General features: G+C 38.5%; 1 protein-coding gene across 1 annotated transcript in view; it reads left to right on the top strand.

Annotated features, from left to right (window-relative positions):
* Positions 1 to 1,500: 1,500 nt before the first annotated feature.
* Positions 1,501 to 22,744, top strand: part of MCTP1 (multiple C2 domains, transmembrane 1) — a gene marked incomplete at its 5' end in the record, with an annotated part of 57,072 nt that continues 35,828 nt past the window's right edge. Inside the window, 3 exons of the mRNA XM_009081464.1 lie at positions 1,501 to 1,580; positions 2,126 to 2,234; positions 11,059 to 11,097. Of these exons, the coding sequence (XP_009079712.1) occupies positions 1,501 to 1,580; positions 2,126 to 2,234; positions 11,059 to 11,097 (228 nt within the window). The remainder of the gene's footprint in view (positions 1,581 to 2,125; positions 2,235 to 11,058; positions 11,098 to 22,744) is intronic.

Below are 22,744 nucleotides of genomic sequence, written 5' to 3'. Positions count from 1 at the left end.
TACACAGGATGCCCACCCTCACGGAGGGGGAATACTGTGCTACCATCTACAACAGCACAACTTCGATTGAAGAGGCCTGAGCTTCTGACCAGTTGCTGACCTATTCCAATCAATGCAACCACAGGACTGATTTGATGAATCAAACCTCAGACCCTGGATTTGTTCTATTTGGAAATCTTTGGGACACACAGGGTGGGGAAAGTGGTTGGCACAAATTGGAATTGGAACATTGTTTGAATGTCTGTTTCTAATGTTTTGTTTGCTGTTGTGATTAGCTGCTTACTATCTTGTGCTTCCTTCCTCTTTTCTCCCTCTGTCTACTATGGAAAGATCACCATAGCCGAAGATGAGCCCTATGCCAAACCAATAGGAAGGAATATTTGACCCATGGGGTGGTGTTGAGGACCAGATGTAAACACATTGTGTCTCAAACATTCTGACTGTGATGACAAGTAAGATGTGATCAGGACAGAGGGTCCTGTGGAGATGGGGCAGTGCTGTTCTGAGTCATCTTCCTGTTTCACCTGGAGATTCCTGCTCAGCTCCCCACCCAGCCTCCCCCAAATCAGTTCCTGGAGAAGGGCTCAAAGGGCTGCTGTGCACGTGTGAATGGAATGGCATGAAAAATCTAGTTTACATAACAGGCTGCACCACGTACCTATAAAAACGAGCAGATCGGGCCCCCTCACTCTCTCTTTTTCCCACTCTCTCTCTTTCCTCTCTTTGTCTTTCACTCTCACACTTTGCCCCAGTTTCAGAACATCCATGTGGCAGGACCAATGGGGGATCTAAGGACTGGTGATTTTATGTATTAGTTCTCTCTCTTTTTTGTCTTTAGTGCTCTCTCTTGCTGTGCTTTGCTTGGGCAAAGCATGGCTATCATATTTTACCCCCAAACGTTTCACTGACATTTGTTGCAGCAGTGGGGGGTTTGTGAAAAGTGGTGTTGTGGCTTGTGAGCAGCACCTCTGCTTGTATGTTGTGATTTGTGAACCTGCACGTTTAAGAGGTTCTTTGTAGGAATTGAGAAGTTACTGTACTGTACTGTATTGTATAAATTAAGGGCTTGTTATCCTCTGCCGTTGTGGAGGTCTGTTGTATAAGTTTAAGAGCTTGTTTAGCACCTTTTGGGTGTAAATATTGGATTGGTTGCCAGAGTTATGGTGACTATACAATAAAACCTAAAGTTCCCTGACACGTGGTCCTGTGTCTTTGTTCAACCAGAGGATAATTGGTAACAAACATCATGCCCCCCACAGGTGGATCATGACATGATGTTGTTCACATATGTAGTTGAAACAAGCTGTTTCTGCCTGCATTTTCTGACCAGAAAGTTTCAGGCTACTTTTTGGTAGTCCAGGTTTAAGAGGTGAGAAATGTGAAGCTATAAATATAAAAGCTATAAAAGGTGTTTCAAGAACCATTAATAATATCAGAAAAGCTCAAAAGGAACGATGATTTCTAATACTGAAAAATGCTTTTGTCTCTTGTACATCTTAGGTCTTTGACTATGACTTTGGACTTCAAGATGACTTCATTGGTTCGGCATTTTTGGATCTCACTTCATTGGAATTAAACAAGTATGGCACCAACAAGCCGATAGAATATTTCTATATTGGTATCCGCTAATGTCCTATTTGTGGAATTACAAGTAGAACATTATGTTGGAAAATAATTATGCAAACCCACACAGCATAAAACTAGGCAAGGAAGCCCACTTCTGGATAGGAAATTACTGTAATATGAATGTTAATATATTAACTGATTATGCACATTTTTGTAGTGTCTATGGAGAGGTTAGTTTTATAACCACTTTAGTCTTGTTTTTTTCTTCTTCTTTTTTTTCTTCACAGCATTACCACCTACTGTTTTACTTCTTTTTTTTTTTTTGTTTTTTACTCCATTAATGTTACAGTTCCTATTTAATTACTGCAGTTACATATAAGTGCTTACCACACAGTACATATGTTAGACAGGAATACTTAAAAGTAGAAATAGGGCAAATTTGTGACACTGTTTTTAAGTAGTTTCATATAAATGCAGATGCCCTTAATTCTCATGATTCAGAAATTTCATTATCTGAAAGCCTGAAATCAAAATACATGCATATCTTTTTCTCTCCTAGGAAAACAGATGTTACCTTGAGTCTGAAGGATCCTCACTACCCTGACCATGATTTGGGAAGTATATTCTTATCAGTTCTGTTGACTCCAAGAGAAGAACATCGAGACGTGGTAATTTTAAATATTTTATTAAGTGTCATCTCTCCTGTGATTGTTCTGTGGTTGAGTGAGTTAAAGCACAAGAGTAAATCACAAATTCTGAGATTAATTTGATTTTTCCAGTTTTTAAAATAACACTGAGCAGTGTTTCTGGTATAGTACAGCATACTTCATCTGAGTTGGATCCTCCTGGGATAGTATTGAGGGATCGAGGTGGAGCATAAATGTTTAGCAGTTTCAGATAAAGTCAGTTGCAGGTGAATGGTGCTGGTCAATCAGTGGTTAAGAATTTTGGCCCTAGTGCTGCTATATCTGGGTAAGAATATTTGAATCCTATTCCATGCTGAAAATAAAGTTGAAGAATGGTAATGTTTTGACTTTTTGACATCTGGTGATAGTTGATGTTTTTCAATCTCTTAGTTATATTTCTGTTACAAAATAGTGTGATTTTCTAGTTTTTTTGTAATTTCTTGATCTTAGTTTTCCAAGGTGTTTAGTTGTAAGTAAAAATAGTTTCTGGTTTTCTAGGTTCTCTTAGTTGTGACAAACTCTGTCTCTAGTTGGATGTATTTTACTAGATTTTTTGTGAGTTGACTTTTGACATGAGCAGTAGTAATAGTAGTACAACTCTGACAGAAATAGAAGAGATGACATTTCACTCAGAGGCTGTAAAATAATGTGGCTTCAGAGAGGCCATAGCAAACCAATTGAACCTTATGGCTAAAATTTGGCTTAAACAAGCTGATTTTGAACTAAAGGAGAAAACACTGTTAAGATCCTGCAGAAGTAGGGTAGCGGGTTCTTTTTTTAAAATGTTTGTCTCTTTCCATCACTGCACAGCTGCAAAACTCAGAAAGTCCACTCAGAAACTTTGTTCAGAAACTTTGTCCAGGCACACCTGGACACACATTCTCACACACTCACTGCCAGAATTCCAGAGTCTTCCAGAAAGAAGTTTGCACATGCCCAGAACTACCCTGGAAGGAGGTAGTGGGATGTTTACTGGAAGAACCAGGGTTATAAACCTCCAATTTTCAATGTGTACATGAGACCCAACCTCCGATGGACCAAGACTGTGTATGGCAAGCACAGACCAAGATCAGCCACATGTCTGGAGCCATGGGTGGTGATACCTTTCTATATCTTCTCCTAAGCAACTTTCTTGAGCAACTGAACTCTTCCTTGAGCAACTTTTTTTTTGTGAGCAACTGATATCATCTACCTTGTCTCTAGATTGGAGAGGCATGGATTTGATGGGTGGACCACTTGGTGGATAAAGAACTGGCGGACGGTGCCACACATAGAGTTGTGGTCAGTGGCTTGGTGCCCACGTGGAGGGGAGTGAGGAGTGGTGTCCCTCAGGGGTCGGTGCTGGGGCCGATACTGTTCAACATCTTTGCTGGTGACATGGTCAGTGGGATTGAGTGCACCCTCAGCAAGTTCACTGACAACACCAAGCTGTGTGGGGCAGTCAATATGCTGAAGGGAAGGGATGCCATCCAGAGGGACCTTGACAGGCCAATGCAAACCTCATGAAGTTTAACAAAATGAAGTACAAGGGCCATAGAAATCTCAGGCACACATACAGGCTGGGTGGGGAAGTAATTGAGACCAGCAGTGAGGAGTGGGGAGTGGACTTGGGACACTCCACTGGTCTTGGGAGTGCCAGTGGATGAGAAGCTCACCTTGAATTGGCGGTGTGCGCTAGCAGCCCAGAAAGCCAATCGTATCCTGGGCTGCATCAAAAGGAGTGTGGCCAGCAGATCAAAAGAGGTGGTTCTTCCTCTCTACTCTGCTCTTGCGAGACCCCACCTTGAATACTGCATGCAATTCTCGTGTCCTCAACATAAGAAGGGCATGGAACTGTTGGAGCAAGTCCAGAGGAGGCCATGAAGTTGATAAGAGGACTGGAGCACCTCCCCTGTGAAGACAGGCTGAGGAAGTTGAGGCTTTTCATCCTGGAGAAGAGAAGACTGCGTGGAGATCTCAGAGCAACTTTTCAATATCTGAAGGGCCTACAAGGGACCCAGAGAGGGACTCGTCGTTAGGAACTGCAATGATAGGACAAGGGGTGATGGGATCAAACTGAAGGAGGGGAAGTTTAGATAAGATATTAGAAAAAAGTGTTTTACTGTCAGGGTGGTGAGACATTGGAACAGGTTGCCCAGGGATGTGGTAGCTGCCCCGACCCTGGTGGTGTTCAAAGCCAGGCTGGATGAGGCCTTGAGCAACCTGATCTAGGGGGGAGGTGTCCCTTCCCATGTCAAGGAGGTTGGGATCTGCAAGGTCCATTCCAACCTCTAAAATTCTGTGATTCTATGATTCTTTATTTTTCTCTTTCCAATTTTCCTGTTGTAGGGTGTTCATACACCCTGGGACAGCTATACACCCCTTTTCCAATCCGTTGCTTTTTTTTCCTGTTACGGTTTCTGATCAGTAGTTCTAGTAAAATTTGTTGCTATAGTGTTTGTTTAGCATTATTTTACTTAAATCCACCCTGACGGATCTATTAACATCGAACCTGGCTGCCCTGCCTCAGAGGCATGCCTCAGAGGCAGGTAACAACAGAGGCAAAGAAAGAAGTATTAATCAGATGAAACTTTCCATGGATATGGTCAGCTACATCATTTTTGTAAGAACATGTATGTTCTGGTATGCTGCAGTGTGAGACATCATCCTGTTGCATACCTGAGGAATATGGGCATGTTGCAGTAGTGTTCTTTTTATGCTTTTCTCCCAGGTAATATTAAATAGCCTAATAAGTCAGTTACTGGAACTAGATGTTTGGTATTTGGTATGACAGAGGTGTAGAGTTTTGACAATAGGTTTCTCCTTTGTTAATTTTCCATATGACATTCTGTTAGCAGTTAATAAACATAATGGAATATGGTAGTAATGTGCAGGTAGCTTATTTAAACAGTGTATTTGTTCTTTAGCAATATGTTTGTCCAGACAACTCAGGATTCTGTCTGGCAAATCTGCACCACAAAAGTGTTTGTCACTTAGATGAAAAAACGTTTTTCATTTTGGGTTTTTTTTTGGTGCATTTGGGTAAGACCAGCATTTCTGAGTTAGCTGGTAATCGCCCTGTTATTTCAGGTGGCTTTGGCACTGTCCTGCCATAATCCTAAATCATACAGCAGAGAAATACTTTATTTTTATATGGTACACCCATTATGTGGATAGCGTGTTAGTTTCCATTTTTCATCATACAGAGGGGATAGCTACTGTGCTGATCCCTGTTGTCAGCTATTATCCAGAGAGTGGAATTTAGGCACTACATACCTTTCATGTGGGTGTTGGTGAATTTATGACTGAATGTCAAAAGGTTTCAAAGCACCATAGACTTGCAGGGTAGCAACTTTTTTCATGTTCAACTGACTGGTTGTAATGGGAGGAAGAATATGGTTTGTGTTATTACGTATTTCATGATTAGCTTTCGTATTTTAGTTTAGATCATGTGACCGAATGTTCTTCCTAGATGTACTCTTATATGGGACTTCATTCTGAAAACGCTAAAGATTCCAATTAAGAATCTGATTCCTAATCTGAAGCTTAATATTTATTGTTAGAAACCAGTCTCCCTGAGATACGGATCTCTGGGCAGTTCTGGCAAAGTTGCAGTGTAATCAGAGAATTCATATCACAATGCAGGGAAGATGACTTACAAAATTAATATTGAATTGCTGTATATGAATGTCTTATGGGTTTAATAATTCAAGGTTCAATTATCTTCTATCAATTACCACATGCACTTATTTATTTATTAGATTTTATTTACTCTCTAAGGAGAAGATATATTATAAAACATGTCATTTCCAATTAAGCTGTCATGTTTGGTTATTTTTGAAAGGCCTTGTAATAAGGATAATTTTAACAGAAATTAATATGGTTGAGATCAATAAATATTCAAACGTTATGTTAGAGAATCAAGACTAATTCCTGAAATGTGCATGATATAAAGTAGCAATTACAGGAACTCCTGCTTTCCCAGTCTATGTACCATACTGTTTGAATGATTGCTGCTCCCCCTCAACTTGGATATCTCTATATAGGTAATAATTCAAGTATAGTTGAAATATATAGATAAAAACTGGTAAGCACCTTTAAATATGCTTTAATGCCTACTCCATAGAAAACACAGATAAACTGTCTATTCACATCATGTGCATTTTCTTATTAAGTCGTTGCAAATTTGCTTAAATCATGTTTGTTTGATATACCTATATAGCTTACATTTCAAAATCAAATTTTCTTCTGAATATGTTTTACTTTGCTCAGGTGATAACTATTAAACTTCTTGCAATTAATAATTGCAAGTAATTAAGAATGAAGGTAATATTTTAGACCATTTGCATGTCACACATAAATGGTATAAAATGGTTAAAAGATCAAGTTGAAGAATTCAGGAATTAACTGCTAGTACTTAAATTGCAGGTGCTTTAATTGCATATATTTAAAATGAGAGTGTTATAAGTCCACGGGAGAAGTAAAAAAAAAAAAAGAAACAGCTTTAAAAAAAGAAGTATTAGTTTTCCTGTGTAGCCATAGAAGCCATGCTGTGTGTTGATCCTGTATTTTGGGCAGGTCTATAGCCATATTTCAAATTGTGCGCTGTTGAACAAGGCTTGCTCTTTGTGATGTGTAGTTTGGTAACTTTTTGATGTGGATTATGCTTTCCAAAGAGATCCTTTCACTGCCTGAACTGCAGCAACACTGTTTTAGAGGTCATAAATTGATGTGCAGGTAAAGGGAAAGTCTTTTGAGGATGTGTTTGTGTGGCTGGAGGACAAGTCATGTAGCAGAACATTTAATTGGCATATCAGAAGAATGTAGCTGTATGTTACGGGAAGATGCATCCTGTCACACTGCATAAGAAATATTGATGCTGCTGGAGGATAAAATGCTCCAAGTGGGAGTTCAAAGTTAAATGGGACAAAATTTGGGGCCTTGTATATTGCCACTTGTCTGTGAGACAGATACGATTTTTAAAATAAACAGTTAGTTTGACAGAGTAATAGATCACTTTGCTTTGGAACCTTGAGGTGTGAAAAGAGACGCAGAAAGATTTGTTCTACACAGGCACATTTTCTTCCTTTTCCTTCTGAAGAAATTCTGATGAAATTCAGACTTTCTGTGTGCTGACTGATGAGATATTCTTGAGAGTTATAGCTGGAAGGTCCTATTTCCCCAGATCAAAACATTACATCCTTGGATTCGGAGATCAATTAAGAATACTAACATATACATTATGAATGTGAACATATACATATGTTCCTATAACTGTATTACACATTGAAATTATATTACACTGACTAGGAGAGGAGACTATTTATTTTTGAGTCCTTGTGGACTGTGAAAAATAGTGCTTAAGTAGTTTTTGATTGTGTTTTTGCAAGAATATTGGGCACACTTTCAATTAAAGGAGATTCTGTATACTAGTTACATAAATAAGAACACAATTTTTTTATTTTTGTGGTATGTTTTATGTGAAGAAAATGCAGAAATAACCTGCAGTTATTGAATATTAGTGTTGAGTGTGGGCAGGTGAACAAATCAAAATTTCTAGCAAATTTTGTCTGTAAGTATCTTTGCCTTTTGGGACCTAGTGCTTGTTTTAAAGGCATAAAAATGTAAACATTTGAAGTAATAATGTTATAATGTCTCATTCAAACTATGCACATGAATAGAATCATGGCATATCTCAAGTTATTAGACATTCCATTTTTTTGATTTTTGACAAATGAAAGCAGTCTGATTTGTTCTGACTCTTGAACAGTCATAAATTGTCACTCAAAATTGGTTAATGAATCATTCTTATATGACTTTAAAAATTGAAATGTTTTTACTGTTTGTGAAAAGTGTAATCTATTTCCAGCCTAACACAAGTTGCTGTAGCGCTTGTTCCAAGAATTCATTTGCGTTTCCTCTGTGCTCTTAACAGCACTGGTCCTTTACATTACTGCAGCATTTTAATTACGTTGTTTTGAGAGGACAGATAACTTAGGTAACTAGTGTAAACTAAGAAGATTGAAAATAAGTAAGTATGGGAAAAGTATGTATATATAAAAATGTTAAGACCTGTGAGCTATAAAAATTCATTGATTTTAACCCTATTTATAATAAATAATGTGTTATAATATGCTTTCTGTATTTCTCATCAATTTATCCTTTTAATGACCAGCTTAAAAGAAGTCCAAACGGAATTATTTGATTCTTTTTTCTTCAACCTGCTCCAATAAAGCTTGTTTTGTTTATTTAGTTCTGACAGTGTTCTATTACTATTTCTCTCTGGATACATCTAGTACCACGCATGCCAGTGTACTGTTTGTAATTGCACGTACAGGCTTCCTGCAAATTCTGTTTGGTGTTGTAGTCATGGGTGCACAGTGCATGTCAGTTTTTCTGGCTCTTTTGCCAGCAGTGTTCAGTGCACAGATTTCACCACTGGAGAACTTGCAGTAACTGTAAGTTCTTCCGAGCAGCATGTCACATGTGTCTTCGCGACAACAGTTGTTTCCAACTTGGGTCTTACAGGTAATTCCTAGCTGCAGGGAATTACAAAGTTGATGGTTGGATAGGAACTGTTGCATTGGAACTAGCAGAGATTGGAGACTACTGCTAGCAGCCTGAGAAGCAAAGAAAATGGAGAAAAAAAGAAACATATGAGTGCTACTTGGATGTTATTATTTACTGAGATTAAAATTCAAGGCATTATTTTTTTTTCCTAAAATGCTCAGTCTCAAATGGTGCTTAGGTTTTTTTTGCTTCATATGAAAATACTGACAACATTAATATGCTGTCAGTTTATTGGATGTCTTAAATCTTATAATGCACTGTTACTTTTTATTTATTTGCTTTCTGTTTGTTTGTTTTCCAGAGGAATAATAACATTATAGAAAAGAAATTAAAAGGAGAGATAGACTCAGGGCATGGAATATTTTCAGATAAAAAGGTTCTGTGTAGATCATCCATCCTGATATGCCTTATGCTGTATATTTGGCTCAGGGGTATGATAGCTTTGTTTATTTCTTTCCTGCTGCTGCTGCTGCTGCTGTTGCTGTTGGTGCACTCTACAAGTATGGTCATATGTTTCTTAGCTACTACACAAACTGAACTCGCCAGCGCTGACAGAATCATAGAATCATAGGGTGGTTTGGGTTGAAAGGGACCTTAAAGATCATCTAGTTCCACTGCCTTCCACTAGGCCAGGTTGCTCAAGGCCACATCCAACCTGGCCTTGAACACTCCCAGGGATGGAGCATCCCCAGCTTCTCTGGCCAACCTGTCCCAGCTCCTCATCACCCTCACAGTGAAGAACTTTTTTCTGTTATCTAATCTAAACCTACATAGTTCATCCAGCTATTGGGCCATATTCTTTTTCTTGCTTGCAGCCTGAAGCAGGCTGCAGGCAGGTCTGAAGCCCCATGAAGGTGAGTTTGTGCTCTGACCTGTAGCTGTGTAGGATTCAGAAACGATGAGGAGTGGAGGAGCTCTGCTGTGTCGGACAGGTCCCAGGAACTTGGGTGTTTTCTCCATGACCTGCTGTGGGCCTCAGGCTACTTAATTCTTATGTACCTCTCCTGTAAAAATTACTTAAGTGACTTTCTCCAGCTTTATAAAATATTCAGTATATATTTAGTGTATATTTTCCAAGCCCACAGTGCTACAATTATCATTAATTACAATAGAGCCTGTAAGATTTAACTGTCCATAGCAACTTAAAACCTTTCCTCAGCAGATAGTTGTCCTTATTATCCCAAAAAGCTTTGTCTGTTTGGAGAATTTCTGGATATTTAAAAAATATAAACCCCACATATTGTCTCCCCTTTTAATTTTTTTCCCCACATAATAATTACATTTCTTAGCAAGGAAAATGTTTGCATTTCAAAATCTATATCCATCATCCAAAAAAGAAAGTGGTTTTGCAATAGTTAAGAAAACAGGAAAATTATGTTTGCTTTTCATTATAAAGTTTCAATAGAAATTAATAGCCTTTAATTAATTCTTGCTCCATGTCAATACAGGCTGCTAAATGTTATTAAGTTGTATTAATTAATTTCTCTGCATTTCCACAGAACTGCTTTAAGCAATAGTTATGTTCACAGATGAATAATTTTCCCCAACCTGCTTGACCAGGTTTTATTTAATGATTAAGAATCTGTGTCGGTGAGCACTTTGCCTCCCAGCAATTCAGAGCATGGTGTCTAGCAGTGCCAAAGTTTTACAGATTAATGGGACATGGCAACTGAGATTTGGTTTTTTTTAAGGAGTGAAGGTATGACTTTTTTCCCTACCTTATGTACATAATTATCAAACCAAAGAGCTATTTTTTACTGCTGTGAAACAAATCAGCAGTGGTAACCTTAAAGATTTTGTAATAGATTCATGTTATCAAAGGAGCCTTATGCAGGATTTCTCTTTTGTGGTTACACCTGTGAGTTAAAACAGTAGTGCTCCAAAAAAATTGTAGTATCTAAATGTTAAAACCCCCTACTATTCAAGTATCAGTCAGAATTGAAATCACTGTCAGTAATGGCACATTATTTTTTTTCATTTGCTTATCAATTCTGTCTTTTTGTCTTTCTTACAAATTCACATAATGCATTGTCTCCAGAAATAAGGCTTTCATACCATCCAGAAAAGTACGCCTGGATGTGCACAGTGCCATTACTTGACTGGATTTATTTTAGTCTTGCGTGTCTGTTGCTGGAGTGTATATGTTGCTGCTTCAGTTGTAGTGGTAGTTAAATGTTAATTGTGCTGTTGTAGACACTTGGCCTCCTTTTCTGTATTTCAGAGAAAAGATAATTAAAATGCTCTATTTTATTTTCAGACAACGCTAATGAGGAAGAGTTGGAAAAGATCAAGTAAGGTAACTTTTTTACTTTTAGCATGTGGTCTTCCGGAGCTTTTTTTTTTTAAGAACAACAATGATGTTTTACTAAACATGTCATCTAGGATGGAAAACTTCTGGCACAGGACTTATTCTCCTTCAAAATGTGTTTTAATGACATTGGGTTTTGTTTCATCAAATCAAAATCAACAGTAGAGCTGTTAATGTAATCATAAAACCTCTCAACTTTGATACAGCATTTTAACCTATCTTGAAGTCATCTAGTGACTTCATGTAAGTGGCAAACACATCCTGATTCCTTTTCTAAAACCTTTAATTTCTCATGTATAAGCAATTTCCTTTGTTAGTGTGAACAAAGAATTCATGCCAAAGGGTAACTTTCATTTTGTTTGTTACTTACGCCTCTTACTGCTTAGAGTTTTGTGGCTGGAGTTTTCACGGTGATGCTTCTCAAAGACAAATTTCCCATATCACTGGGTGTGTACAGGTGACAGTCATAGTCAGAATTCACAAGAGCAGAGTGCTTAAAGAATCATTCTTGGCCTCCACCTGTCATGGTTTAACCCCAGCCAGCCACCAACCAAGCACCATGCAGCTGCTAGCTCACCCCCCTGCCAGCAGGACTGGGGAGAGAATCAGAATGGTACAAGCTAAAAAACTTTGTGTTGAGATCTGTTTAACAGAGAAAGCAAAAGCTATGCACACAAGCAATGTAAACCAAGAAATTAATTCACTGCTTCCCATGAGCAGGCAGATGTTCAGTCATGTCCAGGAGAGCAGGGCCCCGCCATGTTACTTTGGAAGACAAACATCATCACTCCAGATGTCCCCCCTTCCTCCTTCTTCCTCCCACTTTATATACTGAGCATGATGCCATATGGTGTGGAATATCCCTTTGGTCAGTTTGGGTCACCTGTTCCAGCTGTGTCTCCTCCCAGCCTCTTAGGCACTCACAGCTTCCTTACCAGCGTGGCAGTATGAAAAGCAGTAAGGGCTTTGGCTCTATGTCAGCACGGCTCTGTAATAACAAAAACATCTCAGTATTATCAACCCTGTGTTCAGCACAAATCCAGAACATAGCCCGATACTGTAAAGAAAGTTAACTCTACCCCAGCCCAAACCAGCACACCACTTTATAGAGCTCTTTAGATACCTTTTCAAGTAAATTCAGTATCTGGCTTTTCGATGCATAGGAGTTATGGGAGTGATAAAAAAGGAGCAGTGTATGCTCTTTTCCACTGGGGAATGACAGAATTTGGATGCAGTGGAATACAACCCATTTTTAGCTTTTTTTTCTTTATGGGTCTCCAAAAAAATTAAGATAATATGTATAGTTTCACAGTAGTTTTCTGGCCACTCTTAACTAATGCTGCTGTTGTGTTTGCAAGTTTAAAGACTTCTTACTATTTGCATTGTTAAAAACAGAATTAAAATTTGTCAAAATCTTGAGCTGGTGTGGTAGATCTGGGTCTTTTGAGATATTACCAAGTGTTAAAATAAGAAAAAAATGTAATAGCTATGTGGGGCAATTCACTTATTTTGTAAAGTTATTTACTTTTCTAGCATATTGATGCATAAATTTAAATAGAAGGTTGTTAATAAACTGTTATTGCATATTGTGCCCACTGACAAATATTTGCACGCTCACCTGTAAAAGAAAAAGAGAACAATATTCATAATTCTTGGGTTATGGATTTTTTTTTACAGTCTGCTTCTGTGATGCAGGACAGTACTCAATCTCTGGTCCCTTTTTGAAATTTGTGAAGCAAAGATGCTTGGTGAAGTGTTGGTGTGTAGAATTTTGATTCTCATACAGTTTAACTTCCTGAAATATCTAAGATGCTCAAATTTATGAAGAGATAAGGAAGAGCTGTGAGGATGGTGAAGGGTAGAACTGTTTTGCATCATGAAAGCTATGTGTTAACTCATGATGTGCTAAATATATTGGATGACAGTTTGTCCCCATACTTCAAATGGCAAACTGACAAAACTATGAGCTTCAATAATCCTGAATGAATGGCACAACATGATAGCTGGAATTCTTCAGAGCTCTTCAATGAGTTACTTATCCTTGTTCTCCTTTGTTGCATTCATTTGATAACATTTCATTTAGTAGTTGTCATTCTTGCAAACTTGCATAGCAAAAGATTTGGCAAACAGTGAATGTATGATTTTTAATATTGTGTTTTTTCTACGGCTATCTCAGCTGAAGTAATAATTAACCTAGAGTTGTAATGCATGTATAATATCTACATACAGAAGTATCTCAGTTAAAACATAGGAGCTCATTTGCCTTGTGGGGCTGTTCCAGAGTTCCAGATCTTTGGTTTGCTGTCAGGAAACCAAATTCAAAGATCTTTTATTTACAAAAAATTCCATCAAAAGAGTTACTGTTCTCTGGGGTGCAAGGTAATCAATTAAATAAGATATCATTTGCTGATTAAAAAAAAAGAATGTCTAAAAATAAGTGCTTAATGCTATTAGGTAATAGAGAAAGTACCCTATTTGAGAGCGTTCTTCAGGAAACGTTACACTCCTGAGAGCTGAGAAAAAAGCAGAATAATAAAAAATTTTAAATGCATACTTGTAAAATTTCCTAGGCCTATTTTTTTAGCTCTATAGTGGCTTTGCAATGACAGTTCTAATAAATGAATTTGCTTTTACAGATTATGCCTCTAATCTTCACATTTTAAGGTCTATGTCCTTGAAGTCTACCTTTTCTGTAACGCAGGTAGCTTGAAGTTAAGGTATAAAAGTACAGACCATTATGGCATTCCTTGTGTTTATGGATTGCATTGTTGGTGCATAGTTCCTTGGGCATGTTTAGTAGTTGTTAAAAGAACAGTAACTAATCTCAATTACAAGGTTAACATGTTCATGTACTTGAAGACAAGTATTTTGGCCAAATTCTGAGTATCTACTTTAAATACTGCTCCCCTTTGAAGTTGAGGTGTTATGAAATAATCAGGTCAATGCAGCTGTGTATTTTATCTGTGTGTAAACCAGTGTTTTCAAACCCACTAGTGTTGTAAACACTTGTTGGTGGCATTGCAAAAATGAAACAACACTTATGCTTTTGGGGGGTTTTGTATGATTTTTTCCTTATGTGGCTGTTATTTTTTTTGTGTTTTAGTTGTCCTTGTCACATTTGCTTTATACCAGACGTACTCTTTGGCAAAAGTCAGGGGAGCTAGATCAATTCCTGTGCTCTCTAGGTTGGAGTACTCATCTTCCACTAAATCTAGCAAAAAATAAATTTGAACAATTTTGAAGTCAAGGGCTTGTTCTGTGGAAGGGAAATTCATACCTCCTGTCTTCCATGACCTGCTGGGTTATTGGGAAATAGCTGTTAATTTTAAAAAACCCAAAACATCTGCTGGGAAGATGCAATTTGCATCAGTTTTGAATTGATTGTTTTGTTTCATTCACCACAAGCTTGGCATTACATTGAAAGAAACTGGTGACTGGTGATTATGACTTGGCAGGTTGGGCTCTTTGGTACATGGTCTGGAAGAGGAAACATCTCCATTTCTACCACTGAATCTATACTAGGATCCATTACACGCTGAGTAAAGGTGGAAGCGAATTATTCAATGTTTCATGTATTATTATTTTTTATGATCCAAGTGTTTGCTCAACGACCTCAGTGTGCCTGTGCCTCATTTCCTGTGGTTTAGAGTTCAGTTTGTTAGGTATTATGTGGGTTAACGGAAATCAAAAGAGTCCTTTATGATCTAAATAATCAGTTATTCATTTTAACCAAATAGACTATCTATTTTTTTTTCTAAAAAAGCTGTTGGAAAAACCTTGATCTGTGCAAAATGGCTTTCCTCTCTGTGTATGCCTTTGAGTTCTTCTAGTTTCGTGTTTCTGCACCACAGTTTTCCCTTAGGGCAGATTTTCCTTTTTGCATTAATTCCTCTGATGAAGATGCAGACTTTCCTAATGGCTCTTATCCTTTGGGTTGAACAAAAGAAAATTCCTGCTTCTCTCTTGCTTTCTTAACTGTTTGGATACCAAATCTAATTTGGTAAAACAATTGTTGCAGTCCAGGCAAAAAAAGAGCACAGAACAGTCAACATTGCCTCTGACAGTGAGATGAATAGTGATAATTTCTGAAGTGATTTCCTTTACAGAATCCTTGAGATGCAAGCTCTCTGTATGATGAGAAATAAAACATTGCGATTTCCAACATGAGCCATTGCAGCCTATTTGGCAGCAGTTGCTTCTTACTTTATTTTTTAAAAAAAGAACCCACAGCCTGTATTTTTTTAGTGTTGTCAGGTTATTCTTTCTGCACTTGACAATTGTTTGCATTAACTCAATTGGAAGCCTTTCTTTGGATGCTTTCTCTCAAAGACAAATTTCATTTTATAGAGAACAGATTGACTTTCTCTGAAGAATCTGTGGACACTAGTAAACATTATAGGAAAAATCATCTGTTCCCTCTGCTTCTGTACAATTTGCTGTGTGATTACAGGAGGTTAATTCAGAAAAGCATAAGTGACAATGGCTTTAGGTGGTGCTGTTTATTTACAGGGTAATGTGCTCAGAGCTTGCTTTGGAAGTTTTATCCTTGCTATGCTGAGTGGGAGGAATGGAGGCAGAAAGGTGTGAGACAAGGACCTTCAGAAGATACCTGGAATGTCTCTGGAAGATGAGGCTGATGGCAGGACAGGTAGTATTTGTGGACAGACCAAACCTTGCCAGAATTTCAGATGTCTGGGATGTTTAAAAATCTGCCTGTGTGAAGGCTAGGTGTGAAAAAGACACAAAAAACTGCCTGAAAAGTTGTGTTCTTACCCTAAAATGGGAATAGTGACAGCTAAACTATGTTTATTAGGTGTTTGTTTAATCTGTCCTTAAAATTTTCAGTAATGGATATTTTACAGCCTCCCCAGAGAGCTGGTTCCAGTTCTTAAGTATCACTTCCATTAAAGGCTGTTTTTTCCCTAGTGTCTGACAGCATCTTCTATGGTGCAAATCAAGCTAATCTCTCCCCACAACACAGATGGATATGTTTTATTACAGTGATTAGGGCATAATTTATATACACATTTTAGAGTGAGTCTGAAAAAATGATCCTTTGAAATATATATGTGTGTATGTACCACTCAATTCAGAGGTAAGTTTTGGATGCTCAAATACTAATAATTAGGAGCATGTAAGAGGGAACAAAACATTTGGAATGAGGTTTTGTGGTGACCAGACAACATATTAGAATGAATAGTGAGAAGATGGGAGAAGTTAACAGGTCTGGTGGGTTGAACTGAGCCAGCACAAAGCCTTAATGCTGTGTGAACACTGATCAGCAGTAGCCAAAATGTGGTGTTATCAGCAGTGGCTTAGGCACAAATGTAAAGCATGTCTCGCCTTTCTGCTGTAGCATAGAGGGGCTTGACACAGTGTGGATTTACTGGACATTCACATAGAAAAAGAAGTGTGACAGATGAATGTATTTTGGTTTCATCTGAGAACCTTCATAAGCTTCATTGTGTTCCTAGACATGCAGGACAACGAATGATGTTATCTAAGATGAGAGCACCAAAGTCTTGCACCTGCTGAAAAGTGCTGGTGGTTTATATAGTGTACATAGAGCGTGCTAGTCAAGGGAGCAAAATACTAATTTTTAGCACAGTAATTGAGAGGAAAGTGCAGCACCCAAGTCTTCTTGTCCTAAGCTTTGAGGGTGGAAAACATTTGGAAATTAGGCTTAATTTAATCAGTCTCCCTGATTTAATCCTGTCTCCCTTCTCTGCTTACTTAATTGACAAGACAGGAGTATGAGAGTGATCAAGCTCAGTCTCTATTAATTTAGGTCTTCCATACTGAAGATTATATGGTATCAGTGTAATTTTTGCCTTATGGGAATCTGTTTGGGAACTTGGATAATAACCCTATTTTCAGTAGACTGTACTGATGTAGTGATCCTATACATACTCCATAGGGAGGATGGGTAACCTAAAACCGTAATACTGGCTGACCAAGCTGTTTATATTCATTTTTTTTAAGTTCTGATGAAAATGACATTGTCCCATATAGAGATTTGATGGTGTATCAGGAAAAATTCTGACCAGCTCAGCTGTGTGAGGTGCTGTGCATATAAATAGTTTATTTCAACAAATCCTGCACTCCTGGAGGTAAATTAATATACTTGATGCCTCTGCTCACAATTTGTATGCAAAGAAGTGTTTTCCTATGTGACTATAACTATTTAAACAAAGCTATTTCAATAAAAACAGTACGTTTTAGTCAAAATGTACTGAGAGCAAACTCTGTCAGATATGTCCATTTCACTGAAATTTGTTTTCATCTGAATAAAGGTCTACTTTTTTGCCTTCTCACATCTCTGGGTGAATTGCCATTAAATTGAGTTGAAACACAATCAGACATTAAACTTTCTACGGTTATGGCCCATTAAGAAAATGTCAGAAAAACCTTTGAGTGCTTTAATTTAAGGACAAACAGGAAACAAGTGGTTTGGCAACTTCAGCCAAACATAGTAGGGGAAAAAGTATACCTAAGATTTATCTGTTATGCCCTATCAAATATTATTCCAGTAAAATCTGGAGGAAAAGATAAGCTGTCAACTTTTCTTCTCTTATACCGTCTCTTCTGTTTCATATTATCAGTGGTAAGTTAGAACTGGGAGCACTAGAATGCACTACACTATGACAATACGCTTAATTTATCCTGTTGATATGTGATGAGCTGTTTCAGAGTGGCATTGATCAATTTTAACCAAAAGTTCATTCTTCCCAGAAATGAAGATAAATGAGGCTGTTTTTGCAGTAGGCTATGTGTAAACTAAGAGAAAAAAATATATTATTATCCCAAAATCATAGAATCATAGCATGGTTTGGATTGGAAGAGACCTTAAAGACCATCTAGTCCGACCCTCTTTCCAAGGACAGGGACATCTTTCACTAGACCAGATTGGTCAGAGCCCCATCCAATCTGGCCTTGAACACTTCCAGGGATGCGGCATCCCCAGAGTCTCTGGGCAGCCTGTTCCAGTGCCTCACCACCCTTACAGGGAAGAATTTCTTCTTCAAATCTGGTCTAACCCTACCCTTTGTCAGTTTGAAGCCATTCCCCCTTGTTCTATCATTCCATCCCCTTGTCAAATGTCTCTCTCTAGCTCTCCTGTAGCCCACTGTAGATACTGGAGAGTGCTCTAAGGTCTCCCAGAGCCCTGTGTTCTCCACACTGAACAGCCTCAACACTCTCAGTCTGTCTTCATGCAGGTACTCCAACCCTCTGAGCATCTTTGTGGCCTCCTCTGGGCCTGTGCCAACGGGCCCACATTGTTATATCGAGGGCCTCAGAGCTGGGTGCGGTACTCCGGGTGGGGTATCACCAGAGGAGAGGGAGGGAATTAACTTCCCTTGTCCTGCTCGCCACACTTCTCTTGATGCAGCCTAGGACACAGTTGACTTTCTGAGCTGCAACAACACATCAGTAGGTCAAGCTGAGCTTCTTATCCAGTGAAACACCCCCAAGTCCTTCTCCTCAGGACTGTTCTCAATACATTCTCTCTGCCCAAGCTGTATTTGTGCTTGGAATTGCCCTGACCGATGTGCAGGACCTTGTACTTGGCCCTGTTTCACTTAAAAGGTTTAGCTTTTCTAAAAATATGTGTTCCAGTTGCAGAAACTAAAAACTATGGCCTAGTAACTGATGCTTTTATACCCGACTCAAAATACTTAGTTTCTGTGACTCCTGATTTGTATTTTACTATTATCAAAAGCCTTATGGAGCATTTTTTGCAGTTTTGCAATTAAAGTGCTTTTCCAGTAGAATGAGATGCCTCTTGAGTAGAGAATAAAATTGGAAATAGTAAATTGTGGAATAAGTATTGCAAAGGTAAATATAAGCATAGATTTGTATATTTCTTAATTGAAGGAATTTACAATCAGTTCAATCTTTCAACCAGAATCTTTCAGCCAAAGCTCTGTGGAATTTTGGATAGATGGTAGAATTACTGCATTTGGGATTAATGAAGAATATTTTAAGACTGAAAATACTCTGGTTTTGTAAGACATGAGGTTCTAGATGTCAGTTTATCAGCTGTGCATAGTGCTGGAAGGAGAGCTGCTAAGTAACAGAATAGAAGTAAAACACTTCAGAATAGATATGCTTGTCTACTAGACATTTGGTTATAAAAATTATGCAAATATTTGGTAAGGCTTATATTTGCATTAATTGTATGAGTGATAACAGCTGACCCAGTTAGCAGCCAAAACAGCAGAGTCATATTTCAGCATGGGGTTTTCTGGGTTCAAGTCTGCAATTCCAAAAGCACAGGAAGTTTACACTAAGTCTCGGTGTCTGCTGTCCCTCCATGTGTCATATTCACATCAGTGTTAGGACTGTGGTGACACTAGTCATCATGGGCAATAACAGGATCAGAAGGAGACCTGTTGGCTTTCACATATTGCAGCCACAGTTTCCCAGAGGAATTAATGGAAGAGAGGCAACAGAGAAGCTTAGGACTGTACTGGCACAGCCTCTGTGACAACTCTTCTGCACACTGTTGTCCCATATAAATATTTCCACCCTTTTTCAGAAAATGCAAGTCATAGTGAGTGTCATAGCCTCCATCATACTACATTTGAGCTTCAGGAAGTGCGCTTAAGTATAATGCAAAATGATTCAATTTAGAAAGTCATAAAAATATGTGAAATGCTGCAAAAGTATCAGCTCTCATTACAAATATTGTAAAAAATTGTACAAATGCCGCAACATTGCTCTGCAGTGTCAGTATTGAGTTGTTAGAGCAAATGCCCTAAACCAGATTTAACATGCCAGAAAACACACAGGGCACAGGGCAGTGTAAAAAATTACAGAAATTTAGATTGGCTGCACCTAAAATTAAAATATCCTAAAGCGTAAAATATAGTTGACAGAAAATTAAGGGAAGTGTTCCTTCAAATTGCAGTAATTATGAGTACCAATCCATTTACAGAACTTGCTTAGTCACAATGAGCAAACATTAAGAAGGATCATTATGATCCCATTGAGGGCATTTTTGTAGCTCAATGTCTATGTGTTGATGACTTCTGCAAGGTGTCATACTTTGTGTAGTTTCTAATAGAGGAAAATCATTGCAAATGCATATGACTGTCTCTTGATTTTTCCATTGTGTGGTACATAGAACTAGCAGCTGTATCTATTGACATTCTCAATCTTTAATTTTACGTATTTTATCCAAGCTGTGCAAGCATCCTACAAACTGGAGAGAAGAATTCTGTTTACTTGAATTTAAGCAGTCATTTACAATACTGGCTTTGATTCACTTTGCTGTATTTGTACATCTGTTCTCTGTTCAGTGACGAAGAGAAGTATCATTATTTCCTACATTCTTTCATTAATTTCTTGATTGATACTTTATTTAAAGCTTCCAAGCCTAAGTTATTCTTTAGATAGGGATGCCTCTGCAGGACATATAGTGCGTTACTGATTTGCTTTTTACAGCTATTTTTAAAAATAAGTTTCTGGTATGCACGCTGTTCTTTTTCTGTTTATTGATCAGCTATTCCTGAACAATAGATTTTGTGTTCAAGGATCCAGAGAAGGAATGCGCCCTAGTGGTTTGTGTAACAAGGAGATGTAGTAAAAGCAGAGTCTGTTTACACAAGCACATGCCAGCGAGAGAGGTGGTGCTTTGCAGGGCATGCGGGCTGATCAATGAAGAGGTGAGGTCAGGCTAGGGAGGGGACAGAGCGTGGGGATTCTCCAGCTCAGTAAAAACTAAAGTTTCAAGGTCACTTAGATAGAATACACAATGATAAATGTAAATACTTAAGGGATTTTCGAAAGTACCTACTAAATGCATGTCTTTTGATGAAAGTAGCAGTGTGGTCTTGATGAACCAGGATAAATGCCCAGATTCTGGCCTTGATCTGGTTTCCTGACCAGTAATGTTACCCAGTAATACCTGAACACATGCAGAACATGATAGAAGATCATCTTTCAGCTCTGACATTGCATTTGGCTGACTACATTAATTGTATCTAGTAGAGGATATGGTTCTATGTCAGAAGATTGTCTGCTGTTGGCACCCCTAGCCCACCCACTACTCCACATTTAGAATGAAAAAGTGCAACAGAAATAAAGGCTAAGTTAACCACATAAAAAAATGCTGGGTTTGAGTGCTGTTTATCGTAGAAGCATTAAAGTCGTGTATGGATATGAAAATATGTCGGGTTTTTTTTCACAGGCAGCTCTGAGCATCCTTTGACATGAAAGATGCCTTTTAAGAAGTCTAATTTTAATTTATATTTGGGAAAAGATTGAGGAAAAGCTTCACTTCCTGTAGGCTACAACTTTCCCATCCTGGCTCTCCCTCTTTGGGGAGTTTACAACATGTATGGTGGGAGTCATCATGCCTGTATCCTGCATATCAATGCACAAAAATGTGAATAATAATCCACTGTTGGTTGTAGCCTGAGATCTTGACCTTTCGTCTTTCCAAATTGTATATGAATTATGTAACTTCCCACCTATTCATGGAGAAATGAAAAGCTGTGCAGTTTCTTCTTGGTCTTTTTGTGTTTGTGGCAGAAGAGTGTATCTGAGCTGCAACACACATGACGTGCTTGCTGAGGGAAAGAAGTTACTTAGAATTAGCCTTGAGAAACAGTCCTTCATAGGAGAAACTGAGAAAGACACATTCTCATTTCATTTTATTCTTTCGCTTTCCCTTTTGACTTTGTAGTCACTGTTGGCTGGATTTTACTGATATACCTAAAAATGCACCTGCCACGACCTACCTGTAGGGCCATGATGTTCATTATCAATTCTTGTCAGGCTGAACAAAGACAGAGGACCACGTGTCAGGGAACTTTAGGTTTTATTGTACTGTTGTCGTAACTCTAGCAACTAACCCAATATTTACATCTGAAAGATGTTAGCAAACAAGTTCTTAAATTTGCCTTCCACAAGAGTGGAGAATAACAAGCCTTTAATTTGTACAGTACAGTACAGTAACTTCTCAATTCCTACAACAAACCTCTTAAAGTTGCAGGCTCAGAAGCCGTAACACACAGCCAAGGTTGCTGACTAACAAGCCACAACATGCCAGTATTCAAAGGTGCTGCTCACAAGCCACACGACCACTTTTCACAGTCTCCCCACTGCCACAACAAACTTCAGCAAAGAGATCGGGGGTGAAGTAGTGGACAAAAGCCATGCTTTGTCCAAGCAAAGCACAGGAAGAGAGAGATAAAGACAGAAAAGGGAGAGAGCTAATACAGAAAATCACCAGTCCTTAGATCTCATGTTGATCCTGACATGTGGATGCTCTGGACTTGGGGAAAGCATGAGAGCGAAAGACAAAAAGAGGAAAGATTGGAGAGAAGGGGGAAGAGAGAGGGAACATGATCAGTCATGTAACCTGGTGCAGCCTCTTACATAAGCTAGGTTTCTTGTGCTGTTCTGTTCACGTGTGCACAGCAGCCCTTGGAGCCTCCTCCAGGGAGTGATTTGGGACGGTTGGGGTGGAGAGCTGAGCAGGCGTCTCTAGATAATGCAGGACCTTGCCTCAGAATAGCACTGCCCCACCTCCACAGGACCCTCTTCTCCTATCACATCTTACCTGTCATCGCAGTCAGAATGTTTGAGACAGAACATGTTATGTCTGGTCCTCTACATACTACCTCTA

Source organism: Acanthisitta chloris, unplaced genomic scaffold, assembly GCF_000695815.1.
Source record: "Acanthisitta chloris isolate BGI_N310 unplaced genomic scaffold, ASM69581v1 scaffold3259, whole genome shotgun sequence".
Lineage (NCBI taxonomy): Eukaryota > Metazoa > Chordata > Aves > Passeriformes > Acanthisittidae > Acanthisitta > Acanthisitta chloris.
This window is presented reverse-complemented; position numbering and strand designations above follow the sequence as displayed.